Here is a 27,979-nt window from a genome sequence, read left to right on the forward strand (position 1 = left end):
TTTTCCGGCAGTTGGCAGAGATCGAGAGTGGTTCTTGTTCGTGGTTGCTACGATCTGCTTCCTCTTCGTGTGTTAGTCTCCGGTGGGAGGGTTTTATTACCGATGAATATCATGGTTTGGGTCTGGTCTCTGCGCTCATTCGATCGAGCGGTTGGGAGTTCTTTCGAGCAGTTTTCAGGAGGCGGTGTTGTGTTTTGGTGGCTCCGGCGGGTCGGCGATGCGGCTGATGAATATCTCGTGTGCGGATTTTGATAGTCATTTCACATTATTGTTGACTTTCTTTTAAAAATGACATTAAATATTGGATAATATTTCATATTTATTGCAACTTTAACTTGTTCCCGGTACACTTGTCAGCAGAACTGCTATAGATATTGGTTGTCTACAATAATAAAAAAATATCAGAGTAACCAACCGTATAGTAAATATAATACTAACATATGATCAAATAACACTTCTATGGGGTAAGAAATTCAGATCAAGAATAAGAGCCCGTTCGAGAAAATAAATAAGAATTAATTTTTTGTCCAATAATAAAGGTTGTTTCAAAAATGTAAGAAGGTGGTACTTATTTTTTTAGAATTTACTTAGTACCAATGGGCGCCGGGGAGGGAAATCGTACCGACGGCTGTGCCGGGCCGTCTCTGGCCACCGGATAGACGATCCGAGCCATCTAAAAATTCAAAAAAAAAAATCGAGGGGGCCGGCGCGAAAATCAACGACATCCGAGGTGTGTAGGGTGCTTGATCCAAGCACCCCTTTTTCGTGTAGGGTGCTTGATCATATGTACACGGAAAAGTGGTGCTCGGATCAAGCACCCTATACACCTCGAATGCTGTTGATTCCGGCGTGAGCCCCCTTATTTTTTATTTTTTTTTGAATTTTTGGACGGCTCGGATCGGCAGTTCGGTGACCGGAGACGGCCGGGCGCGGCCGCCATTACGATTTCCCTCCACCGGTGCCTATTATCACAGCAACAGTCTTATTTTTTGTATAAGGCAACTTCAAGCTCAAAAATCATGTGTTTATGCAAATAATTTTCCTACCACTATGGATCTTGTTTAATAGATTTCATTGAGATCTTTAATACGGTGCAAAAAAAATTGATTTTTTTTTTCATTTACATTATTTTTGAATTTGAAAATGTGAAAAGAATTTTTTATTTAGGTTTTGTAAAATGATCCTTCTTATTTTTTAATGAGAAGTGACAAAATAAGTATTTATTTTTTAAAAACGTTTCCAAGATAAGTTCTTCCAAAAGTAATGGTTTTGACCATCGAAGTCGGATCTGGTGTGGATCATACGAGATTAGATAATGTTGACCCACTTTTTCAAGACAGTAAATAATTGCACTCTCCCCTGAGAGTATATAGAATGTCTATTTTGACCTTCTTCAAACTATTTGTGCGGAAAAGAATAAACATAGGTCCCATGCACATTATAGTTACACTAGTGCGGGAAACGGCTTGAACGCTCAATTAAAATTTTACCATATATGAGTTTTACTTCCACGACAAATAAAATCAACATTGATTGACACACACACACACACACACACATATATATCAATTAAAGTTCTGCTTCTATAACAAATAAAATCAGTCCAAAATCATTCTTTTTAGATAAGTAAGTGTTTGGAAAATTGATCCTAGCCGTTGGTAGCAAAACATGGATGGTCTAGATTTATTATAGAAATTCATAACTCTTGCTAACCATAGGATTTAGAAATGAAAAGGTTTAGATTTATAACTACGTATACAAGATTAAAAAATTGAGCTCCGTTATTATATAGATATAGATGTATGTAATTATTCGGTTTGTGCAATATATATAGGATACCAAAGGATGTAATGCACAGAATCCCCACAACGCTGCTCTTTAGCTTGGAAGGTATGCCAGACCTGGATTGGGAAAAGCTACTTCAGTTTCAGCTCCCAAATGGATCATTCTTCGCTTCTCCATCGTCCACCGCGTTTGCGCTAATGGAAACTAAAGATGAAAATTGCTTGAGATATCTTAACAGAGTTGTCAAGAAATTCAACGGGGGAGGTACAAGTGCTTACTATAATAGGAAAGAGATTCTCTTCGATCTCTTTGTGGGGTTAGACGGTTTTGTCTATATACTTGATGGGTCATTCCTAAGCCTATTAAAATTATTTAAACCGTTCATTTTCTAGATTTCAATGAAATCATCACCTGCCCAAAAAATCATGTTCATGGATTATTGATTGATATGTTTTTGAAGTAACTGATCGATATTCGATGAACCTGATTTTTTTTTGCGTGATTCATGGTCTTTAGGTTTGTCAAAACTTATGCCTTGTTCATTCCAAAAATAAAAGTGGGCCTGAAAGAACCTAGAAAGTAGTTAAACATGACCATCCTGCAGTAGTAACGGAGAGGATCCCAATTCCTTATTGTACTAGTTTCATAAAGTAGAAGCCCTTATTGTGGGCTCATTCCAAGCTCAGTTGTGTCATGGGTGGAGCAAATCGTTTATTTAAGCAGACCATCTTCGAGAAAAATTAAGTTGAATTAACGTCGGAAAAAACATGATCAAATAATAAAGGTTTTGCAAGTAGAGTGGAGTGCAGTTGGTGTCTCCCTTATACTCCCATGCATATGAGAAATGTTCGATTCCCGTAAGCTACCATCCCCCTACCCAAATCGATAGAATAGATTAGGATTAACGAATGACCAAAAAATAATAATGATACAGGTTTTAAAGAAGGAAAATGAAACGATGAATGGCTACTAACCATGGGCGGCTGCACTAGGCTTTTAGATGGGGTCAAAAAAATGCACTAAAAATTAATATTTTTTCATACGATCTGATATTATTTTAATATTGTCTACACTAGATCATTTGAAATAACCAGATTAAATGAAAATTTACTAAAATTTGTAAGTAAGTAGATCATATAGCTCAATAAAATATTATAAGCTATGCCCGATAAGATTTATCCAAAATAAATATCGTTATCGTATATAGTGTTTCGTATGCGAAATATTTGGTTATACATTTTTGTCACCACTGACCTAAACTCCTGCACCCGCCCCTGTTACTAACTGTATGTAAACTCATATTTGATCAATGCAATGTTTTTCATTGATGATCTGTCTTACAATTTCTACCAAGGGATTAGTGAGCTATTCCTCGATGCAGCTTCCAGCGCCCCAAAACGCGACGTTTTTGGGGCCAAGGGAGGCATCAACGCTTCAGCACTTTTGCTCCTCCGCTCCTACGATTCAATGGTTGTGTGGGCCCTATTTTTGGGTCCCACATGAAGGATTTGAATTGTTCAATAATTTTAAAATAATAATATTTAGAATGATCTTGTTAAAAAATTTGCTCAATCGGATACTTTTTTGTTTAATCCAATGCAAAACAAAGATACAATTATGTGCCCAAAAACCATTGATTTGAACCATAAATATTATAGGGCTTATTGAAAAGAGAACTCAGTAAACAAATTAATTTTATCAGACATCGCCATGCATTAAAACAGTTCATAATCTTCCCGTTATAGTACATATTGATATCTGATCAAGATGATTTTGTTATTGAGTGCTTTTCTAAATAAGTCCTGCAATATTTGTGGTTCAGATCAAGAGTACTATATATGGCTCATATAATTGTATAACTTTTTTTCTACTTCATTCAGTATATAGGTCCTGAGTTTTGAATGAACAATTGAAAGATTGAATTAACTAATTACAAGTATCCGATTGAGCTGATTTTTTACGAGATCACTCCATTTATTAATTATTTTAAAATTATTGGACTGCTCAAATCATTTTTGTAAAATCCCAAAAATAGGATTCACACAACCATTGTACCGCACGTAGGAGGGGAGTTGCAAAAGGGCTGAAGCGTTGCTGCCTCACATCGATGCGTCTTTCGTAGGAATGTGTAAATTTTACTCTACTAATGTCTAGTCTGTCTTTCTAGTCCCCAATGCTTACCCCGTGGATTTATTTGAGCACAATTGGGCCGTTGATCGGCTTTTACGCCTCGGAATTTCTCGGTATTTCCAAACGGAGATCAAAGAATGTATGGACTACGTCTACTGGTATAATCAAATTTGGCTTAGATATATAGTTGAAACGAACTTTATTATTGTAAACTTATAAGTAGAAATTCAGATATTGGACTGAGGAAGGAATTTCTGCGGGGAGAAATTCCAACGTTCACGACATAGATGATACAGCCATGGGTTTGAGGCTTTTACGATTACACGGCCACCACGTTTCTGCTGGTAAGTTTAGTGCTTTTGAGTTCTCCAAGAGTACAACTTTCCTTTTTCAATTCTTTAAATAGTTTTTGCTCTCAACAAGTTTTATGATTGAAGTTTTGTGTTAAAAAAATAATCCGCACGATCTCACCTGTCTGTTTTGGCAATCAATGATTCATAACACGAGATTGACCTCCGTAAAATCTTATTCACGGAACTCCATGAGTAAGTTTTTCTCCTTGTAGTAACATAGAAAGGTAAAACAATTGACATATTCTAAAATTTCCTCCGAAACAAAAACAAGAAATTCCTTTATTGGAGAAGGGGACAAGTTAAAAGATTTTGGGTTCAGATCTTCTCCATACCCAACATCTCCCACCACATCTCTATACCTGCAAAAATGTGTATGTACCTCGAGAAGAAACTTTTGTGCAATCCTGCGATTGCAGATGCACAGGAACATAGATGTGGAGGGTGCTCTATTTGACCTCCCAACACCTCCGTGCCCTTGAGTTTTCATTGCGTATCTTTTTGCCCCCACAATCATAATCAAAATTGTTTATCTTATAAAATCTGCAAAAATCATGTATGCAAAAATAATTTTAATCAGCTATCGGTAGGCATGTGAACAAGCAACATTTTTTTTTTCCCATTAAAATGGACGAAAATGTATTATACTAAATCGCGCCACATATTGCAAAGAATGAGATGCAATTTATTCACATGCCTATTGAATTTTAAATTAATTTTGGCTGACACATTTTTTTGTTTTGCATCAATGAGATGAACAGTTGGGTTTAGGTTGTTGAAAAGTTAAATTTCCCAAATGAAAATCTTTGTGTCAACAGAATAACTTCTTTACGGAGGCCCATTCGTGCGTGTCTAAAATATTTTTGGATGATCCAGATTGAAAATTATTTTTAGCCGGTCAAAATTGAAAAGCAATCTCAATTAATTGCGCGAATGGACAGGCGAGATTGTGCAGAGCTGTGAAGAAACTTCCGTGAATAAGTTTCTCTCTTGTGTCAACTAGAGACACAAGTTTTTTTTTTTTATACTCGAAGAGACCCAAGTGATGAGTACATTTGGTTTTGCATTTTCTCGGCAGATGTGTTTCGACATTTTGAGAAGGATGGGGAATTCTTCTGCTATTCAGGGCAGTCAACTCAGCCAATAACTGGAATGTATAACCTGAATAGGGCTTGTCAACTTCTATTTCCAGGAGAGAAAATTCTCGAGGATGCCAAAAGATTCTCATTCAAATTCTTGAGAGAGAAACAAGCCAGCAACGAGCTCCTAGATAAATGGATAATAGCCAAGGACTTACCTGGTGAGGTATGGCTGTGATTTTTCAGTTCGTGATGTGCCAATAGATTGTTTCCAATCCTATCTAATATACATACACGACCTGTTTTCTAGTAGCAAGAGACAATATGATGGGAATGAGCTGTTCTTTGGGTGAAGAGAGTCGTGTTCAAGGGTTTTCGGTTATGAGATCCAACATAATTTCTTGTACCGCTTTTATCTCTTGTGGACGTATGCAGGATTTGCCTAATTAATCACGCGAATTCTTGAGTGCACCTCTTGAGTTTTTACATTTTCCTCTGTTCGTTGTGATTAGGAATTACTTTTGTTTTTTGAATTTCGGCTTTGGTTTGCTAGCTTCTGCAAAATCCTAACATTATAATGGAATAATAGGTGGGATATGCTCTTGACACGCCATGGTATGCCAGTCTGCCTCGGGTTGAGACAAGGTTCTACTTGGACCAATATGGTGGTGCAGATGATGTCTGGATTGGCAAGACCTTGTACAGGTAACTTCTGCTATTGATTTTCGTCGCGCTTCCTGACTGGAGTACATAGTACATACGTTAGATTATGGCCGATGAAACGCATGAATGGCTTGTAGAATGAGTTGATCGATGCTGATTTCTCATTTTCCAATAGGATGCATACCATTAACAACAACAAACTTCTCGAGCTTGCAAGATTGGATTATAAAAACTGCCAAGCCCTGCATCTGCTGGAATGGGACACCATTCAACGGTATAATATTATCCCTTGTTTTCACAATTTCTGTTTCGTACGTATGTGGAAGATTCTGGTGACCCAAGTTTTTAATGATGTTTTCTACAGATGGTACATAGAATGCCACCTTGGAGAGGTTGGAACGTGCAAAAAGAACTTACTTTTTGCATATTATTTGGCCACAGCGAGTATATTTGAACCAGAAAAGTCAAAAAAGCGACTAGCATGGACTAAAACGAAGATCTTCATGGAAGCAATTGTATCTTATTTTGAAAATGAGGGAAGCTCTGCTGAGCACAGGAGAGCATTTCTTCGTGAATTCAGAAAGATTGGAAGTAATGAAGACCGTGCGAATAATATGTGGTAATTAAGTATATACGAAATCATCTCTGCATTGCTAAAAAGTAGTAGGAGACTATGTAATAGTAGGTACGTACTTACGGATACTATGTAGATTGGATCGAACATGGTACTGAGTCATTCAAGAACATGAAATGTTAAAAACATTGGCGCATGTGGATATAAGCTAATCTTTAGTTTTGTACTTTACAGGCACAAGGAAACAATACTGGGACAAAGATTTGTCCCGATACTGCTAAGAACGATAAATCAACTCTTGGTTGATGCACAACTAACCCACGGTGAAGACATTCGCGACAACTTACATCAGGCTGTAAGTCTTCTATAGATAGCACTACTCCATAACACAGAATTTCTCTCTTTCATTCATTTCTTGTCTACCTTATCAAATTGGTTCTCATCTGCGCAAAGTTTGAATAATAAATAACATAGCTTTCACCCCCCTCCCTTTTCTATTGCTGGGTAAAGTGGGAGATGTGGATACTGACATGGCAAGATGAAGGTGACATGCGCAGAAGAGAAGCAGAACTAGTAGTGCGCACGATAAACTTATGCGCCGATTGTAGAGCACCTGAGCAGCTATCACAACTCTCCCACCCTCGGCACAAGCATCTCTCCGACGTGACCAATGAAGTCTGTTACAAACTCTTGCAATTTCAGAACCAAAAACCATCACGCAACAAGGTAAAATTATTAATCAAGTTATAATCGAATATTGGACTTTTTAGTTAGTTCAACAACTACGTATGTGCAACATACTAACATCATATAGTGGTCGACAGAAACAAGTTAAAATCATACGTTCAAATAGTCTACTTGATTATCATTTCTTTATCCATTCATCAGTCATTGCGTATAAACAAGAAACGAAACTAGAATTTGTAACAGACTTCATTGGTCATTGCGTATACGTTCATCAGTCATTGCGTATACGTTCAAATTAGAGGCACCAAATGATCTATTGGTTCCTCAAAATATCAAAAGAATTCATCAAAATACGCCGTCTCCTACCATTACAATGTTCGATCTGTTTATATTAAAGCTCAAAATTCTAGAACCAAACAATAAAATCACAACAAAATACGAAAGTTACTTGAATTTCTAAATATCCTAAGACTTGTACAAAGATAACTAGCCAGGCAATTAATACTAAACTAACTAGTGAAAACATAAAATTTCTCAAATAGTTGGCCGGGTGCATGCATCAGCAATTGTTTGTTAACTTCGTTGGATTGTTATTACTTTGTTCTGTTTATGTGAGCAGATTCATGATAACGACGAGTTCAATACAACCCTCCAGATCGAATCAGACATGCAAGAACTAGTGCAGTTGGTACTTTGTGCTTCCTCGGATGACATCGACCTTGATATCAAGCAAACCTTTCTTGCAGTAGCGAAGTCTTACTATTACGCTGCCCATTTTACTCCAGCAACTATTGATTTTCACGTTGCCAAAGTACTATTTGAGTCAGTAATTTGATACTTGTACGAAAAAATAATAAGGCAACCGCTGCGTGGATTAAGAACTGGGAGTTGCACAGGTAGTTAGATATATATATGCTAGTATTTTGTGCGTATTGCAATAAAGTATGTGACAGGAAGAGAGAGAGAGAGAGAGAGAGTGTACGAAAAATAATAAGGCAACCGCTGCGTGGATTAAGAACTGGGAGTTGCACAGGTAGTTAGATATAAATGCTAGTATTTTGTGCGTATTGCAATAAAGTATGTGACAGGAAGAGAGAGAGAGAGAGAGAGAGAGAGTGTACGAGGCGTTAGCGAGGATCAAACCCAGCGAGGGACTTGTGTGTGAGAGAGAGAGAGAGTAGTGAATTCCTCTCAATGCAGCTTCTGTTTTCTGTATGAGTGTAATACAATTTCTATTTGTGTGTTTTCTATATCGTCCACACTCCAACCCATTTGGGTGTGTTTCTTCAATCAAAATGCGTGACGATCAAATTTCAAACGGTTTCCGATCAAGATGATTTTTCTACAACATGAATGATTTCGATCGTTGTTGTGGGCCCGTGATGGACCGACAAAATTGCAAACTGGACTAGAGAGAGAAACGGGAGAGGAGCCTGTTCCGAATATAGGATAACAAGAGAGAGAAGGCGTACTCTCATTATTAAACCTAACCAATAGATAACCAACAGATTCATGAATCTATTCGCTTGAAAATGATCTGAACAACTAATTCCAAAACATATAGAGAAAAGGGGTTTACATCAGCCATGATTTCTTTATTTTTTGGTATGTAAAAAAATTCATATATTAGCAAAAAGTAACGAGAGTTCTGTAATCGATAGGCTGTCCCTAATCAAGAAAGAAATTAAAGTGTCATATTACAGACCCAAAAAAACAAAGAATTAGTCTAACGCACTTGCCTGACAGATAGGCTGTCCCTAATCACATCAGACATGATTATTTCATCTGAAGACTTGTACGGTTGTACCTCATCGCATCAGCCATTGGTCTAAGACTTTGACTAATCATTTTTAAAATCACGTTATTTATTTTCAAATATAGATTTCCTCCTCGTTTCTTTTGCAGTATTCTCTTTGTTATCTGAAGAGAATATTGCAAAAAAAATGTAGATGGAACCTATATTTGAAGATGTCATCTGAAGATAGTATTGTAAAAGAAATGGAGCTAAAACCTGTATTATATTTGAGAATAAATGACGTGATTTTAAAAGCGACATCTGAATGGAATATTGCAAAATAAATGGGGATAAAACTTGTATTTGAGGATAAACGACGTGATTTTAAAAGCTTGATTATCGATTTTGCATAAGGATTAAAAGCAAGAAAAATAATTTTAAATAGTTGTTGAATAATAATATTAACTACTAAGTAGTACCGTAATAAAGAAGACTTCATGTTAGACATTTCACCTAATTAGGCTTTGTTTGGAATTTAGGGAAAAGAAAGGAAAAGAAAGGAAAATTAAAAAAATTTCCCTCCTAATGTTTGGTTAGAAGGAAAAGAGTAAAGAAAATAAAGATTTTAAGTTCATTGAATAGTAAATTTTCCCTAGTATTTTCCTTCTCTTTTATTTTCTTTTCCTTTCTCTAAATTCCAAACAGAGCCTAAGGCTCCCGTGAACAACTTTCCCCTTTTCTGTCTCTCTAAAGTCCTCCCACCTTCCTTGGCTCACTATATATAGCTTACTCTCTCAGACCAAAAACAACTAAAAAACACAAAACAACATGTCTTCTTCTACTGATCAATCCTTCAACCTCATCCTCCAGTTGCGATCGTCATTGACTGCGGCACAACAACCCTTAAATACTAATTTCTCGGGTACATTCTTTTTTCCTCCCTACATTAATTTTGTGCTTTTAAGCTCCGTTGGTTTGATCTATTTTACGATCACTTCCGGTGTTTGGTTATGCAAAAGCAAGCCTTGGAAATGAACTTTCTTGGAAAATCATTTACAGTCATCTATATGTTGTTAGAAAAGTACTCCAATTGACAAGAAACTTGTTGTCGTTTATGTGTCTAAAGCGATAACATGCTTTTATATAGGTTATTATATACAAGATTTGGTGATTAAGAAACATAAGCAACTTAATTAGAAAAATATGCATAATAATTAAGGAAATATAGACTAACTAGGAAACATGAATAATAGGGCCTAGTCTAAATAGAAAACACAATAATAAAACCTACAGAAAACATGCTAACATAATAGTCCCTAATATTATTTTAACATCTCCCTCAAACTCAAGTATTTTTACCAACTTTAATTTGAAAAAGAAACCAGTAGCCAGAAGAAACTAGGAAAAATTGAAAAACGAAGAAGCTAAAAGCCAATAAACTAATTAAGAGTGAGATGAGAGAGCGCATGGGCAATATTGAATTTTAGGGGCGAAATCCGGATGCGTGAGCCAAGTATTTGAGATAAAAGAAGTTGGTTTTTTTATACATGTGTTCGGGCCAGCTTACGGATAATTTTTTTTTTGCTAAGCCTTACGTATACTTCGGCTAATCCCGTGAGACCATAAATCTATCGTCCACGAGCGGGGCCCCCCTTTAAAGCCGGAGAAAATGCTCTATATTGACAGGCCCAAAAAAAATTGATAGCATCTGATAGGTTTTGAACCTGAAACATTAGGAGGGAACAAACCCCTAAGTCCCTCCCCCGATTTAAGAATGGTAAAGATACACGTACAGTAAAGGCTGTACAGAAGCCGTGCACAGATCACTTTTGTGCCAATCTTGGGTCCCACAAAGATGATCGGAGCCGCTTATGTTGTTTAAAATACTTTGTTTAGGGTTCCTATAAAAAATCACCTAAATCCGATATCGGGAAGGACGTTTACAAATCATCCAACTTTGCTTCTAATTATACAAAATATTACTTCCTCCGTTCCTGATTGTTAATAGGCCATTAATTAATATATTTTATTTTGAAATGTTGCACAATGTTTGTTCCTCTTGGAAAGTCAACAATCTAAAACTGGCAATTCTCAAACTATCCTTGTAAATATCCATCAATGTAACATATCATTCATCAATTTTTTTGGGTAAATCTATCATTCATCAATTATCAATTGATTCCCGTTCAAATATAAAACAAGTTCTTCATGATCTGATTATATATAGTAGAAGTGTTTTTACCTTTTGCTATTTGAATTAATGAAGCATCTGGGGCAATTTTATACCTATGAGGTGAAATGTTTCGGGAATTATAAAAAGAGAAATGCTACGTGCAAAAAAAATGGACAAATAATTGACCCTTAAAGTGTACTTGAACGATTCAGATGCACTGCACAGTAAATCTGAGCCGTTCAAATACACTTTAAGGGTCAATTCTTTGTCTATTTTCTTTGTCTCTAGCACTCCTCTTATAAAAATGTCAATGGGGTCAAATTTAGTAATTATTTTACAATCCATTAGCAATTGTTATTAGGGATAATGGAAAATTGAGTGGGGGTAAAGTGGCCCGGCCTCATTTGACCCATACTGCCTTCGACCCTATTACATTAAATATACATCAGATTGTAAAGAAGGCACGTGAACTTATTTATTTTACTAATTTTTCATTCTTTTCAGAAGAGAGATAAGGTAAAGGTGACAATTGATACGATCTACTCTGCTAAAGTTTCTCTTGTGATCAATAATAAGTGTTTTTTATGCATTCTACGATATTCACGCATGTGCAGAGTACGGAGATGTCTTCAGACATGACATAGAAGGAGAAAAAGCTCTTGAGGTAGTTTCAACACACCACCCCCCCCTCTCCTCTCTTTTTTTCCCCTTAATTTTTGAAAAAATGACGGCTAATGACGTGTTTTGATAATTAATATTCGCTAAGGATATTTTTAGTATTAACAAATATTTTTAACATATTCTTAGCGGGTATTAATTATTAAAATACGTCATGCACTGTTATTTTTCCTTAATTTTTTTGTGATGACAATATATGCAGAGTTTGACTTTGGGGCCCTGAATTTTATAGGCTCACATATAACTGAGGCCTACTTAAAAAAGTTACAGTAAGTTATAACTGAGGCCTACATAAAAGTTAAGTTAAAAAAATTTTAAGGCCCAATTAAAAGTAGACCCGAGTGGAAAGACCCAAACATGAGATAATTATGAGTGTAAATTCTTTTCATCACTAGTGAAACCCCACCATTTTCACCATCGCACTTAGGCTTCACCAGACCTTTTTTTGTTGTAATTTGAACCGTTCATTTTTAGGATCTGTAGAGAGTAGTATATCCGCAGAGTTCTAGGAACCAAAAAAATCGATAAATAAGCATGTCTTTTGATTTTCTGACAGTGTAGATTGAATATAAATTGGCTATGTTGTCTATTGAAAGTGTTGTGGTGGCAAAACTTGATTTTACAATTTTAAGTAGCACATTTGCAGCTAAAAATGCGAGATGAGTTATATTTAGATTATAGTATTCGGAATTGTTAATGGTACTTAATTTTGGCTATTTATGATCTTTAATTGGTGCATGTATATATTGACTTCTTTATGAAGCCTTTTTTATTTCTAACTATTTTCAACTACGCAAACCATATAGAGATTTGAAGGGCCAATTAGAAAGTTCGCTTTAGACTCCACAAATATGAGAGTCCGCTCTGGATATATGTATTACGGTATTAAAATACGGTACTTACAGTACTTGATGTGATTCCAAAGGTGAATTCAATGGGCAAAATAAAGGAACATGTGAATTCTATACAATCGATGTTGGGGTCTATGAACGATGGAGGTCGTGTGAGCATATCAGCTTATGATACCGCATGGGTAGCTCTAGTTGAAGATCTCCACGGAAATGGTGGTCCTCAGTTCCCCAAATGCCTTGAATGGATTTCTAATAATCAGCTCCCCGATGGTTCATGGGGTGACGCTTTGATATTCAAAGCCAGTGATCGATTAATCAGCACTTTAGCTTGTGTAATTGCACTAAAATCATGGAACATTCATCCGGACAAAACCAAAAAAGGTAAGTAATTCAACAGTGCTAAAATACTATATCCTATGTGACCTTTTTCCCTATACTGCACGCGTTCAATTCATGAACTGTTTATCAAATTTGTGACTAACTGGTGTGTATGTTTTCGGTCGAAAAAAGGAATGGAATTCGTCAAAGAAAACATACACAAGCTTGAAGATGAGAATGAGGAGAACATGCTGAGTGGCTTTGAAGTAGCATTCCCTTCGCTTATAGAAATCGGTCGCAAGTTAGATATCAAAGTCCCAGTTGATCATGTAGTATTACAGGAGATCTATGCCAGGAGAAATCTGAAGCTCGCAAGGTACGTAGTTTTCGATAGAAGTAATTAATTCTTCCCTAGACATATATTGTTGGCAGTTTTCGAAAGCCCAATTGCAAGCGTATCAATCTATTCGCAAAGAATTTCACGGAGACCTCATCATCCATTGACTTTTTTCTGGCTCAATCCCTCGCTTGATCTTAAAAGGGGACAAACAGAGACCCCCTCATCTATAAACATAAGCCGATTAGAACCCTTAGCTAAAAGACCATTAAGACATGCTTATTGTTCTTTACTTACAGACATGCTCCTCCACCCCTCTCTCTCCTCATTCCCATTTAGTTCAAAAACAGGAAGAAAAATTGAACCTAATTATACAAGGCAACCAATTCAAATTACATTATACCAGGCAGAGCCGTTGCAAAGACAGCGGGGTTGGTGGTGTTTTTAATGATGAAGATTTGGATACTTGTAAGAAGAGAGTATATGGAATGTCTATTACAGTAATTTTGACCATTTTGGTGATCCTGTTTTGGAATACACACAAGTAATATGTGATTATTTGGTTTGTGCAATATATATATATATATATATAGGATACCAAAGGGCATAATGCACAGGGTGCCCACATCACTGCTCTATAGCCTGGAAGGAATGCAAGACCAAGACCTGGATTGGGAAAAGCTACTTAAGTTTCAGTTTCCAGATGGATCATTCTGCACTTCTCCTTCTTCCACCGCGTTTGCATTAATGCAGACTAAAGATGAAAAATGCTTGAGATATCTTAGCACAACCGTTGAAACATTCGTCGACGGGGGAGGTAATTAAGTGCTTATAACACTTTGCAGTACTACAGGCGATGTGGGCTCACCCGATCGAGCTCGATTAACTTGAATCGACATTGCTAATTAACAACATGATCGAATGATCTTTACCGGAAAAAAAAAAAACATGATCGAATGATCAACCCAGGACCACCACCTTCACAACACAACACACACACACCCCATACCAGCGAATCTGGTACACAAGGAGCACACATTGCTTTTTATGTCCTTTTATGTGGGTGTTTAACATGCACGTGACATGTTGTCCAAAATGTTGACAAGTATTGTGTAATAAACTTGCTTTAATTTTAGATTTTACAGCTCTATAGTTATCTAGCCTGTTTTTTTTTAATATTCAGTTCCCAATGTTTACCCCGTGGACATACTTGAGCTCCTTTGGGCTGTTGATAGGCTCCGACGCCTTGGAATTTCCCGGTATTTCCAGTCAGAGGTTACAGAATGTTTGGATTACGTCTACAGGTATATTTAAAATCAACTAATATATATATATATATATATATATAGTTAAATTACAAAGGATCTTTAGTGCAATGATTTTTTCCATAACTAAGTTAAAATTCAGATATTGGACTGAGCAAGGAGTTTTTTCAGCAAGCAATTCTACCATTCATGACATAGACGACACAGCCATGGGTTTTAGGCTTTTACGACTACACGGCTACCAAGTTTCTGCTGGTAAGTTTAGTGCTTGGTTTGGTTTCTCAAAAGTCCTTTTTTCTCAATTTTTTTTAAAAAAAATCTTTAATTAACTTTTCAAGTTTCTCTAGAAAAGGAAGGTTAACTAGTTACAACAGAAGATCCAAAATAAGGGAATTTGTAGAGAACTCAAACCAGAGAGGAGTACTTAAGTTATAACTATTGGATTTGCATCTCTCTTTCTTTTCTCGATCAGCAGATGTGTTTCAGCATTTTGAGAAGGATGGGGAGTTCTTCTGCCTTGCTGGGCAGTCAACTGAGGGAGTAACTCCAATGTATAACCTGTATAGGGCTTCTCAGATTCTATTTCCAGAAGAAAATATCCTCGAAGATGCCAAGAAATTCACATCCAAGTTCTTGAGAGAGAAACAAGCCAGCAACAAGCTCCTAGATAAATGGGTAATAGCCAAGGACTTACCCGGTGAGGTACGAATGTGATTTTGATACTTACAGTACTCTGTTTATCAACTACTAGTGTTGTACCCGTTCGATACACAAGGCCTAAAGAAACACCAATGTGATTTTCAACGCTAGTTAAGGGAAAAGGAAATGTGTACAAAAATTTCTTGATCTTATATCAGGTGGGATATGCTCTGGACGTGCCATGGTATGCCAGCCTACCTCGGGTGGAGACGAGGTTCTACTTGGACCAATATGGTGGTGCAGCTGATGTCTGGATTGGCAAGACCTTGTACAGGTAACTTTTGTTATTTTTGTTCACTTGACGCTTGATACGTAGCAGAGATTTTTTCTTTTCCTTTTTTCAATAACAAACTCTTGAAGGCCAAAACCGTCGTCCACTAACAAGAAGAACAATTAAATCGGAACAAAACATAGTGCCAATTAACGAATTACTAGCCCAAAAGAGGGCATGAAATTTGAAATCATGCTCTGAATTGTCATGATTGAATTATGTTTTGTTTCCACATTCTCCAAATAGTATGTTTAGTTGTTTGTACAGAAAACAAATATCACCGAAAGCCTAAGAAATAATCGCTGCCAGAATAGTTTGTTCGTTGTCAACCTAAAAATCGCAACTATATATCACTCTGGGGGCTAGTTTGAATTGCTAAATGCAGTTTATAGTATTAACCATTTTGCAGTGATTCTGAATTCGATTTTTTGTATCATTCGCCGCCCCAGGCTGCTTAATGTTAGTAGTAACAACTACTTGGAGCTTGCCAAATTAGACTACAAGAACTGCCAAGGATTGCATTTGAGAGAATGGAACACCATTCACAAGTATGATATTATACCTAGCTTGCATTCAAAAGTTTGCTCCATTGTTGTAAATTTTCTTAAGTTGAGATTTAAGTTACCAATTACTTTTGCCAATCAAAAAAAAAAGTTACCAATTACTTTCTATATAGATGGTACACAGAATGCAACCTTGAACAGTTTGGAATGAGCAAAAAAGACATGCTCTTCGGATATTATTTGGCTACAGCAAGTATCTATGAACCAGAAAGGGCAAAAGAGCGACTTGCATGGGCTCAAACCAGAATATTGATGGAAGCGGTTGTATCTTCTTTTGAAAACGAAGGAACTTGGGAGAGGAGTGCGTTCCTTTGTGAATTTAGAAAGCGTCGTAGTGACTACGTGACTAGTAGGTGGTAAGTACACAATCCATTGAATTGCTAGCAGCCTTTTTCACAATATGTACCACTTGAGTTGAACATGGTGAACCATTCAAGATAACAAGAGGTTACATGAACGATGGTAGTATAATATTTACTCCATACTTTGTAGGGATGGAAAAATAACGAGGGGACAGGGACAGGGACTTGTCGCGGTATTGCTTGGAACCCTCAATCGACTCTTGTCCGATGCGCATGTGGTACAGGATAGGGAAATATTCCACCACCACTTACATCAAACTGTAAGTTACTATATAGTACTTGTTCTTGAACATGGATCGATCATGTCTTCAATCTCGTCCCATGCTCCTCTTTTGTAGTATTTTTCACCAAAATAAAGGTATAGAACCAACATGAAAACAACTAGGGCACAAGATTTCATGCCATATCATCGATAACATGCTCTCTCTTTTTTTCTATGTTGTCTTGTGGGTGAAGTGGGAGACGTGGATAATGACGTGGCAAGAAGATGGTGACATGCGAGAGGGACAAGCAGAACTTTTAGTCCGTACAATAAATTTGTGTGCCAATTTTGGGGCGCCTGAGAAACTTCCACAACTCTCCCATCCTCGGTACAAGCATCTCAACGACATTGCCAATGGAGTTTGTTGCCAACTCCTGCAGTTTCAACACCGGCAACCATCACGCAACAAGGTAAAATAACCAAGTAATCAAATGAATGGACTCGTTAGTTCTCTGTATCGTTATACGTACATATCATGTATGGCTTAACAAAAACAAGTTAAATCATGCACACGAGAAGCGAAGCTTCTTGATTCTCGATGAACATCGGAGAAAAATTTTATTCAATAACTTGTTCATTCACATGGATACATGATTGAGAGCATCAAATACACTGTCTTGGATGATTACAATCCTCTGTTTATATGTAAGCTCAAAATTCTAAAACCAAATCAAAATATCAAAATAAAGTTTAATTCTATATATTCTGATTTTTTTTTTTTTGAACCGCAATAGAAAATTAAGTTAAAAAGTTCTAATTAAGACTACACAAAGAAAACTAGGCACATATAAAATCGCCGAAATATAATACTTATTTTATCTTTGGTTGCGTATATTAGCTTCGCTTATTTAGTTGTGATTACTCTACTTTTGTAACGTGAGCAGATTCAGGGCAAGGACAAGTGCAACACAACCCTCCGTATCGAATCAGACATGCAAGAACTAGTGCAGTTAGTAGTTTGTGCTTCATCAGATGACATCGACTCTGATATCAAGCAAACTTTTCTTGCAGTTGCAAAGTCTTACTATTATGCTGCCTATTTTGTTCCTGCAACTATTGATTTTCACATTGCCAAAGTACTACTTGAAAGAATAGTGTGATATTTGTATGAAAAAAGTATCAATATCTCAAGAGACGTATTGCGAATTCTAATTAATGGGTGTTTTTATCCTAAGCTAATCTAATTGTCATTATATTTGTCTTCTTTAAATTTTCTTAGATTCCCATCATTTTCTATTTGTCTTCTTTAAAATTTTGTTAGATTTCCATTAATTTTTCTCGTTCATTTTGGCGAAAGGAATTTAAAAAGTAAAAACTAGTGAGCAAAAACTTAAAAAGTTTACTAAAGACAAAAAAAAAAAAAAAAAAAATCAACAGAAACAATTTTACTATCTTTCTTTTGGTTGAGATTCTATACTTTTTCAATTTTTGGTCCGAATTGGTGCTAATTTTTTTCATATAAGCTAGAGATGTCCGGTCCCATTCCTCACAGATCATGTAAATTAAAAACTAAACCACGAATCATAGGAATCGAATCAGAAAGTTTTAGATCAAAATTTTTTTGGGGCCACTTCATTGACTTCACTCACACGTGAATGGTGTAAAAGTGTGAAATGACTATAGGAGAGACCGTAGGCATAAATTTGAGGTACACGTAAACTGGGCTGAGACACGTTGCCTCACCTTAGAAAAATAAGAAGTTTCATATGAGGTACTTTGTTGCCATTTCATAGTACAGTCTGTTCTTTCTTTTTTTTTTATCCAATTTGAAACAAGATATATCTTCAACGATTCGCCATTAACCATCATTATCGATATCAGAAAGTCTAAGCTCATTGCACATGTCCACCACACGTGTGTGGAGTTCACTCCGGATCTCATAAAAATACAGAAAAATACCATAAATTTTAAAATATTTTTTTATGAGATAAAAAATCGAATATCGGTAAGTATTTTTTCTGGATTCGTAACTACTCAGTTTCGCCCTTAGGAATTCAGAAAAAATACTTACCGGTTTTCGTTGGAGCTGATATTTTACACGAATTCATAAAAAATTACGCGTATTTTCGGTTGCAGACGGGTGGCGGAAGAGACGGTAAACTTACATGGGAACGGCGCCGTTTGGCCTCATTCGCCTTTTTCCTTTTCCGTTTTATCGTGCATCTTGGTCGTGCGTTCGAAGATTCGCACTGAGAGTGTTGATGGACCGTTCCCATTTTAGTGTGGAATACTCCACATCGTTTTCCCTAACAGCTGGTTTTGTCAGTTTTCCACGAAGAATTCTTCGTATTTCCACCAGTGAAGAAAAAACCTCTTCCTTTGATTCAGCTTACACTCACATCGTTGAAAGGAGGTGTTTTTTTTACTAAACTAAAAGTCGTGGCTATAACTTTTTTATTTTGTCTCTATTCGTTTTTTTTTTTTTTTTACGTTCATTGGTTTTGCGTCAAATTTTTATGTATTATTGGTTCGTTTTGACGAGAGGATCGAAAAAGTAAAAAGTTAAGACTTTTATACAAGTATTTTTGAATATATCCCAAAAAAAGGTACTCCACCTGTTCGGATTTAATTGTCCCTAGTTCTATTCTAACCGGTAAAAAATAGATTATATCTTTGAATTCGTAATGAATTTCATATCGAATATGAATCTTGTTTGATAGATCTCGATTAGTTCTATAATACAATATTTTCGAAATCACGTAAAACATTATAAATTGAAAAATATAATCGATTGAAAAATGACATGAACTCTAAAAAAAACTATTAAATCCGGACGGATGGAGTATATATTTCACAAAAAAAATTGAGCAAAAGTCAATTGTTTTTACTTTTTCAATCCCTCCCATAAAAACGAATCAATAATATATACTCTGTTTGGTTTAAAATTAACAAACGCAAAAAAATAAATAAATAAATTGAAGGAGGACAAAAGGAAAAAAAATCGTAATCTACAACTTATAGTTTAAGTTTAGAGGAACGAGATCTAACTCTTGTGTAGTCGAGTGACAGGCAAGTGATGGACCACGCCGGTACTAATGAATTCAAAAAAAATTACTCCGTACTTTTCAACGTCCTGACTCCTAACATCGAACTTTAATCTGGGAGCAAATCCACCGATCAACTGGTTAAACGGTTGGCTGAACATTTCTCGCTGCTCTCTCCTTTCCTTCACTCGCGGTCACAGCCGGCGACCAACATACACGCGCCTCATCAGCTCACACTGTAGTACGTCATCTCCCCGCCACGTGTCACTCGATACCCCTCCGTCCGTACCCTCGCAATCTGGACTTTACTCTTTACTGAACTGTCTCAGAACACACCCTCCCTCTCTCTCTCTCTGTCTGTCCTCCACCCGATATGGATACCCTCCTCCTCGGCTGCCCATCCACGGCCAAACGCCCCTGCTGCTCACTACCGTCCGATCCCCTCGTCTTAACCGCGAGCCATAGGGTTTCGATTTCCAGACCGGATCCAATGGACCGGCTACTGGAATCGTTCCTAGGTCTATCCGATTCGACGTCGACGCTCTCCCTAGACCTCTCCTTTGACCGCCTGCTCGAGTCCAGGCCTTGTGATTCGGACCAGAACGATATGATCGAGCGGGCGATGAGGTTGGGATCTGTGCTCCTCGAAGCCGGTAAGAGATCTGCCAGAAAGCGCGCCACTATGCACAACGCCGTCGTTTGGGCCCTGCCTCCTGATCTCACTACCAAAGTACGTGTGGATTGTTTTTTTTTGTTGTTGTAATTGGAAAGATTTGCGCGTTAGATGTGGTGTTTTGAGTTAATTCAGGATTGGGAAATTTCACTGTAATGGGTTGCGTTATGGATTCGTTATAATTTTCAATTTGTGCGCTGCATTGTTGATTAACTTATGACGGGCCGTGAAAACATCTATTCTAATATAGATATAGAAAGGGAAAATACCAAGTGGTGTGAGCCACAAAAGTAATATCCAACGTTGTCCTAACAAATAAAATTCTGCAACTGCTTTTACTGTAACATGAATTAACTGTGAGGGCAAAGCAGTAGAATCATTGGAGTCCAACGCCCCATATATTCCAAGTGTGCCCGACCAGTAGTGTTATATCTATTGCATTCCCTTGTCAACTTAATGGCTGAGCTCGAGGATTACTGTTATTTGTTGTTGATATTTTCAGGGTTGTATAATTTGTCTGCAAGGTTTTGATTTTGGACGTAATTAATGGAAGTTTACAATTATGGATTTTATGAATTTGTCAACTTTTTTTTTTTTTTTTGGGTGAATGATGAAGATGGCAATTAGAATGAAGATGTTTAATTTTACGGTGGCTTAACCATGCATGCTCATATTACTTGTATGTGCTGTGCAGGTTTTTTCCGTACTTGATACGCAGAGCGTATGCTACGCTGCAGCTACGTGCACATTGTTCCGTAAGTGTACGATGGATCCTTTGTGCTATGCCAACATTGACTTGACGGCAGAAGTCCCAAGGGTCAATAATGTGGTTGTGTCTACGTTTATTCAACGAGCTGGAAAAGTTCTTCAGTAAGGGTTTTTTTTTAACTTACGTCTCCTGGCATGTTTCTATGCTATTCTCTTTCTTTTTAAGCTTCATTGTAGTTGCCTGTGTCATAAGCGATTGTATTTTTTTTATCATTAAGATTTGCTTGAAATTGTTTGGAATTGATATTGACGAGTTAAAAAGTAGAAGTAGAACTAGACCATCCAAGGTGGGCTTGAGTTTTGATTGGATATTGGATTATATCCTTTCTTCGAGTTTTGTCCATTTGGCAAAATAGAGAAACCTACCTATTGGCTACTTGTATTGAGAACATAACCACCTTATTTGATAAGGCATGGATCTAGTAAGTTATCTTGGTCTGGATATGTATATATAGAGTACATACATATCTAACTATACAGAGATGTGTATATATGTATGAATGAAAATATAAAAAGCAGAGATTTTTTCAAGATGAAGGTATGACAAGGTAGCTGGCATACATGCCTTCACAGTTGGATCTCCTTACTAAAGCAAGCAGAAAGATGCTTGGATTCCTATGCTTTTACTGGTAAGACAAGTTATATGTACCCGCGGCAACTAGGCTTCAACTAAGTAGGAGTGACGCCGATCCAAAAAAATAAACACTGAAGTAGGAGTGACCTTGGTCCGGGCTTACTTGGGCCTCAGATGATGAACTTATGCTTGGTTCAGAGACAATCTTACTGAGGATGGGAAGGAAATGAAAGCTAATTGACTCAATTAAATGACCGTTTGGTTTTAGTGATGCATATGCTCTAAGGGTGGACAGATACACAAGGGGAAATGTGAAGATGAACTGATTTGTGGCTGGAAGGGGGTGAAAGGTCAAACTCCAAGGAATCTTAATTATAGAAATTATCGTGTTTATTTTTTGTGTCTACGTGTGCCACTATCTTTGGTGAGCTATTTTTTAGTTTTCCTCTTGTCTTTCATATTCTTCACACGATGTATCATATTTGTCTTCAGTTCATAGTTCGCTTACAGTTTCTCCACTTATTGGTGATATCCTTTATTTTAAATTTCCTAAACTCAGGTCTCTCAAGCTAGGTATAGTTCCTGGACCAACTGCATCACCGGGATCCTCTCAACCGCTAGTTTATACTATCAGAAATTCTGCGGATGCACCTGGCTTTTCATGGAATGATAAGAGATCAAGACAGGGAAAGGAGTCATCTAGTCTCACAAGGTCCTGTTTGAGCTCTTTGAGTGGGGACAGTGATGCTCCTGGGTATGCTTTTAAAGAGAATTCAGTATATTTGGTGTTTACTGTTGTAAAACGTGGGGTAGGACCATGCCTTATTAAAAGTCCTGAGTTTTAAACACACTGCAATCTATGAAGTCGCATTTTGCTTAACATGATGTGTTTTTTGGGCTTACATAACGTGCCTGGTTGGGCAATAGGCTCGCTGTATGGGATACCTTGTCAATCCTATATCTACTTCTATCTAGGTATACTCGCAGTCACACTTGCACAAACATTTTTTGTGAACCCGGAACCACTACAGAATAGGTGCTCTTGTAGCTAGAGAGAGTGGTTTTAGTGGTATTGACTTTGTTTCTCTATTTGGTAACTGGAAGGGCTCGTTTGAGGAGGTTGCACCTCTACAATATTGAAAGAATGGATAACGCAGCTCTGTGTGCAGCTTTGTCAGCCTGCCCATCTCTCCTTGATCTAGAGATTGTTGGACTGTAAGTAAAATTTTAATCTTTTACTACTTGCTTTAAGTTTTTATCGTACCACGCTCTCACATGGAACTAAACATAGTTCGTATGGCTCTTGGCCATTAATTTTTGCACACATGCCTGGAAAGAAAGGAGCAAGAAAAGAAAAGTTGCACAAGAAAATACTCTTTTACTGCTTTGCAATGTTTGTGAATGGGAGGGTGGGTGTTGAGGAGGTGAGAGGGACCTCAGGGAGGGGCATTTGTGTTGGGTGCCGCTACGGTGAACAAACATGTGACATAGATATAAATATTGCCGCAGATGAAGACTGTTTTGCATTTCTTTAAACTTGCTGGATTCAATAGAAGATTCCAATTTCATCTTTTAGGAGTTCAAAATTGCATATGCTCCACTTGGTATCAGTAGCTTTTCACGTTATAATGAAAGGACACGAGTACTCTTTGTGCCCTTTCAATAGGGGAAATGTTTTTTTCCTCGTGTTTTCATGATGATTTTGTTTGTGATTTTGTCCTTGTGATTTTGAATAGTTTCCTGTGTATTTCTCCGTGTTAATTTCATGATGAATTTTGTTAAAAGAACGGTTTTTCTTCTCATAGTCACGTTGAACTGAGGCAGACATTGGAATCAGTGAGCAAATATTGTCACTTGATAGAGCGGTTGCATTTTGAAGCTTCGAAAGCAGGTTGTTCATTTTCTACCGATGGCATTGGCTACTTCATGTCATTCTTGAAAAACCTCTTGCTTAACTTTTCTGTGGTAATTTTCCAGGTAGAGATGATAGTTTGAAATGGCCAACCTGCAATGACCTAGTGAAAAACTGTCCTCATATAACTTCCTTAGCACTGAGAGGATTTAAGCTGCATGACAACAAAGTACGCGTTCTTGTCAAGGTGTGTTTCTGGAGATGCAAAATTGTGTGTACAATAAAACTTAGTTCTCCATTTTTTTTTAAAAAAATACTCAGAAATTTGGCAATAATGTCCTAATTGATCTTTGCAAATTAAAAAACTGCCATTTTTGTGAAATTTCTTGGCATAGGTATCAGGTCATTCTCAACCAAGTATTGTGATCTTTCTAGGGTGTAGAGCTGTAAGGTCTGAGCTGTTTTGATGTTGACTCAGAACCCACAGGTTTTGGAGAACTGTGTCTTGAGTGATGGAAGTAGACCGATATCGATTTTCATGGTGATTAATTTTTATTGGCTGGGGGTACATGTTAGCAAAACACGTTATCAAGGAAGGCGAAGAATGAATGCAGTAGGCTAGTTCTGTGAAACAAATAACACGTCAGCCTTCTGTTAGATGTGGATTTATTTTGCATGAATAACATGAGTTTTGCCAAATTTATACTCTATGAAAGACTTCTGTATGTTACTAACTAGGAGACTGTCAGCCATGCAGGCTTGGGTGTCTGTGATAGTGAAACAAGGAGGGGGAGTTTTATCTAGATTTATTTTTAGTTTGTTGAACATGATTTAGCCATATCAATTGGATTGAATTACAATCCTAGGAAGCGGCTTAGAAATTGCATTCTGATTCAAACCTGATTGTATCAATCCAGGGTTTCCATAAACTGAAATATCTTGACTTCTCAACCTCCTACTCAATCACTGGTGGCTTTCTCAGGTAAGCGTATTTCCTAGTGAACATGACCTTTTACAATTTGTCCTGTTTACCTGTCTGAAATTTTTAGGAGTTTACTTGAAATATGCCACCTTCTGTCCTTTAGGAACCTTGGAGGAGATGCCGGCGGAAATCAACTGGAGGTTTTAATTTTACGAGACTGTATGCATCTCAAAGAAGTGGGTTACAATCTCTACCCTCTCTTTCTGCATGACTCTCTCTCTCTCTCTCTCTCTCTGACACACAAACACGCAATTGTGTCATCGTGCAGGTGGAAGTTGCACGGATGTGTACTGCAGTTATTGCAGGAGATTTCAAGATCCTTAGGCATCTTGTGAGTGAAAACAAGTTTTAGCTGCATTCATTCTTATTTGGATTTTGTTTTCTTGAACTTGTTATGATCCCTGAGCTTTGAGTTTCATGCTGTCTCTCTTGCTGTATTTGTGCTTTTGGTTTTTATGTTTTTTTCTTCAAAAACAAGGTTTCTAAGCTTTCCTCACTGGATTTCACTGTACCGTCCAAACAGGACATATCGAACAGGGAAGGTCTAGCATCTGAAGGTGATTGGTATCATAGATGTTATAGCACAAGGTAGTTGTTCCATATCTTTTACTTTTCCTTTGAATGTCATACTATGTTTTGTAATCTTTAACAAGGTTAAGATGATCTGGTTGCATACAACGGAAACCACAAATGGCAACGGGGCAGATCAATGCTGGATTTCACTTCCTCTGTCCCCAAACCCAAAAATCTTTTATATCTCTAAACGCCCCAACCCATGGGAGACTTTTTTGGGCACCGTATCCCACTCCTAGACGCGGATTGGGAATCCTCACAGCTATAGGGCTTCCCCAACTCTCACCCCAATCTTTTCACTTCCTTGTGTTGTAATAAACTTGTAATCTTTGGTTTTATGGTGCAGTGGCATTCCTGTAAAGCAACTGGAGGAAGAAAGGCCTGGTTTCTACCTTGCGGCTGAGTTCCCTCATGAAGGAAGGTTGGTTTGATCATTTACCTTTATGAAACTGCTTTGTCAAAGGAACGTGGAAATATTTCTAACCTTTTTGTGGAATTTCTCGACTTCTTTTGCAGTTTCATCGATATTGAACAAATGGTTGCCAATGAAGCATACAGTGATTTGAGCTCACCTTCACAGCCAAGCAGTCATACATCAGATGGAAGTGGGACACTGTTCACGAGTTCAACAGAAAGTAGCTACAATAGCGATCAGGGTAGTGGCAATGAGGATGGCCGAGAAGCCAGCTACATAATTTATGAGGAGAGTTCAGATGAAGTGGACTTTCTGGTTGGCTGAAAGAAGCGCCTAGTAAGCATGAACCAGATTTTCAAGGTCAGTTGCTCTGTTTGTGTGTGTGTGTGTGTGTGTGTGTGATATATGCCTCAGGCATGTGGTGGATTTCCTTTTGCTGCTTTATTACTTATTTTAGCTTTATAAGCTGACTTTTCTCTTTATATGGAGAATTCGCTGCATGATGGCTGAGGCATGATTTATCAAGGGTTGAGAATTCTACACGACACTGAGCAATAGGCTTCTTTGTTTGCTTTCTGTTGGTCTGACATTATTTGCCCAACTTCTGTATTCCATTTGCAACTTACTCTTCTGATCTTTGTGGGCCAAAATTCTAGGAAACGAATTCGCCACTAAAAATAGTTTCCGGGAAAGCAATTTCATATGGCGTGCCCTCTAAAGGCTGCATTAACAAACCTCAGAAAACGACTAGCGGTTCAAGCAACTAGTCTCTGCAGCTCCCGTAGTTCTTCCTTTATGCTGACTATATGAAAGCATGGCAGAAAAAGAACATATTAAACATTATGCTTTTGGGATTATGTGAAGATGGCTACTCTTGCATTGCATTTTTTCCTTTTCCCCAGGAACTTTGCAGCCTAGTAGATGCTACATTCTGTATTTTTGTCTGCATCATATTTGTAATTGATGATCTGGTGGTTGTTGGCAGATGATAAACAAGATGCTTTAAGGGGCTTTGGCAGGACGGAAAAAAAAAAAAAAAAAACACGGTGTGGTGAATAAAATGGTTGTAGGCAATGGATGTCTGAATATCCTCTCATGTGGTCATCCCCACCGTTAAGGCAAATGCTTGCTGCTTGCAGACCTTGTAAATGCGGAGACTTGGTAGTGTATTTTTCCCTCCCTTTTCAGTTTTTAGAGATGAATATCGAGCCTGTAGTTCACTCCGTTAGCCTAGATGGAGACGCGGAGTACCTATGAGAGGGATTATTTTTCATTCACCCTCTCAAGCAGTCACCCATGTTTGTTGTCGTTTATACTTAAAAACTTGTGCAACATTTTCGAATAATTGTTGCCACTATATTATGTGTTAGTTATACGAATTTTCCGAGAAGCCTGGATAAATCTGTATTACTACAAAAAATGGAATTTGAATACTCTCTTTCTTCGCTACCAGCAGCGGTGGCACACCCGCTGGGAAGGATTACATCAAATATAAATAAGAGTTCTCAATCAACCTTCTGAAGAAGGGTTCTCATTTATTATTCACTGGTAAAAATACTAAACTAATTGGTTATTCATCTGTTTTTTCCTGAATTTTTTCATGTTGGTATATCTTCCCCAATGTTACCTCATTTTGTTTAATCTATGTTCTAATTATCTGCTTTTCGTTTTTTCAAAGCCATTTTTGTTTTTCTGATGAATAGTAGTAGTGATCACATCTGAGGGGTGTCGGATTCACCAACCCGGGCTACATCTGTCCCTGATCAATATAGTAACTTACGCGCCATAGTTTTGCCCATGCATTGCGCGTGCCACAGCTTCTTGTGATAATTAAAAAAAGGTGCAATATTCCATTAACTGCATTGCAAGAAATCGATATTGTTTACACCCAGTTGGTCTCCTTTTCAACGAACTTTTTTCTCCAAATTTAACAAACTAAAGTACAACAAGAGGGTGTAGCCAAGAAATGATGTTTACGTTGGTTCTTCTTTTTTCTTTTTTCTTTTTTTAATTGGGTTTTTGGAAGTGAGGTTTGCATTATATTAAAGATGGACTAATGGGAGTTTAAGGGAGGTATCAAGTAGGTGGATCTTCACTTGGAGCGATAGTGGTGGACTCCGGGCTACAGGATATGGAGATGGCTAGTGTCAAGTAATATTTTTAAAGATATGTTAACTAGGAATTTTGATTTCGTGGTTGTAACTAAGGTGCCTAGGCAGCTTCTGGTGTACGCTCACAAGCTTGTTAAGGTGCCTATAAACATTTTATGTATGTTGTACTTAAACTAAAATAAATGGTGACCCGATCTTTTCTTTTCTTTTTTTTGATTCAACAAAATTTTTATTCAAGATATGTCATACGACATTCGACATCTAT

The 27,979-nt window shown here is 37.3% G+C and overlaps 3 protein-coding genes across 3 annotated transcripts; all 3 read left to right on the forward strand.

Moving 5' to 3' along the window:
* The first annotated feature begins 3,953 nt into the window (after window positions 1–3,953).
* On the forward strand, window positions 3,954–8,215 carry LOC131314403 (ent-copalyl diphosphate synthase, chloroplastic-like). Its single transcript, XM_058342999.1, has 9 exons — window positions 3,954–4,073; window positions 4,147–4,259; window positions 5,344–5,570; window positions 5,934–6,049; window positions 6,183–6,281; window positions 6,372–6,626; window positions 6,816–6,936; window positions 7,092–7,307; window positions 7,885–8,215. The coding sequence occupies exons 2-9, from the start codon at window positions 4,214–4,216 to the stop codon at window positions 8,101–8,103; spliced, it is 1,299 nt and encodes a 432-aa protein (XP_058198982.1). The 5' UTR covers window positions 3,954–4,073; window positions 4,147–4,213; the 3' UTR covers window positions 8,104–8,215.
* Window positions 8,216–9,830: 1,615 nt separating this feature from the next.
* Window positions 9,831–17,956, forward strand: LOC131314400 (ent-copalyl diphosphate synthase 1-like). The gene is made up of 14 exons (XM_058342997.1): window positions 9,831–9,925; window positions 11,791–11,840; window positions 12,780–13,086; window positions 13,216–13,399; window positions 13,954–14,177; window positions 14,544–14,664; window positions 14,768–14,880; window positions 15,101–15,327; window positions 15,483–15,598; window positions 16,045–16,143; window positions 16,272–16,514; window positions 16,651–16,780; window positions 16,977–17,192; window positions 17,667–17,956. The coding sequence occupies exons 1-14, from the start codon at window positions 9,832–9,834 to the stop codon at window positions 17,880–17,882; spliced, it is 2,340 nt and encodes a 779-aa protein (XP_058198980.1). The 5' UTR covers window position 9,831; the 3' UTR covers window positions 17,883–17,956.
* A 2,016-nt stretch (window positions 17,957–19,972) lies between these two features.
* LOC131313417 (F-box protein SKIP17-like) lies at window positions 19,973–27,004 on the forward strand. The gene is made up of 13 exons (XM_058341708.1): window positions 19,973–20,496; window positions 21,134–21,309; window positions 22,341–22,535; window positions 22,886–22,996; window positions 23,587–23,672; window positions 23,759–23,880; window positions 24,551–24,615; window positions 24,719–24,791; window positions 24,884–24,946; window positions 25,139–25,203; window positions 25,535–25,609; window positions 25,705–25,963; window positions 26,589–27,004. The coding sequence occupies exons 1-12, from the start codon at window positions 20,140–20,142 to the stop codon at window positions 25,925–25,927; spliced, it is 1,611 nt and encodes a 536-aa protein (XP_058197691.1). The 5' UTR covers window positions 19,973–20,139; the 3' UTR covers window positions 25,928–25,963; window positions 26,589–27,004.
* The last annotated feature ends 975 nt before the right edge of the window (window positions 27,005–27,979 follow it).

The sequence above is a fragment of the Rhododendron vialii genome, chromosome 13a (genome assembly GCF_030253575.1).
Source record: "Rhododendron vialii isolate Sample 1 chromosome 13a, ASM3025357v1".
Taxonomy (NCBI): domain Eukaryota; kingdom Viridiplantae; phylum Streptophyta; class Magnoliopsida; order Ericales; family Ericaceae; genus Rhododendron; species Rhododendron vialii.

Coding starts and splice junctions, on each gene's coding strand:
- LOC131313417 (XM_058341708.1), top strand. CDS start 20,140: ATGGATACCCTCCTCCTCGGCTGCCCATCCACGGCCAAACGCCCCTGC. Junction 22,997..23,586: donor GATCTAGAGATTGTTGGACT/GTAAGTAAAATT, acceptor TTCTTCTCATAG/TCACGTTGAACTGAGGCAGA. Junction 24,792..24,883: donor ACTGTATGCATCTCAAAGAA/GTGGGTTACAAT, acceptor GTCATCGTGCAG/GTGGAAGTTGCACGGATGTG.
- LOC131314403 (XM_058342999.1), top strand. CDS start 4,214: ATGGGTTTGAGGCTTTTACGATTACACGGCCACCACGTTTCTGCTG. Junction 4,260..5,343: donor CGGCCACCACGTTTCTGCTG/GTAAGTTTAGTG, acceptor TTTTCTCGGCAG/ATGTGTTTCGACATTTTGAG. Junction 6,050..6,182: donor ATTGGCAAGACCTTGTACAG/GTAACTTCTGCT, acceptor ATTTTCCAATAG/GATGCATACCATTAACAACA.
- LOC131314400 (XM_058342997.1), top strand. CDS start 9,832: ATGTCTTCTTCTACTGATCAATCCTTCAACCTCATCCTCCAGTTGCGA. Junction 13,087..13,215: donor TCCGGACAAAACCAAAAAAG/GTAAGTAATTCA, acceptor GGTCGAAAAAAG/GAATGGAATTCGTCAAAGAA. Junction 17,193..17,666: donor GGCAACCATCACGCAACAAG/GTAAAATAACCA, acceptor TAACGTGAGCAG/ATTCAGGGCAAGGACAAGTG.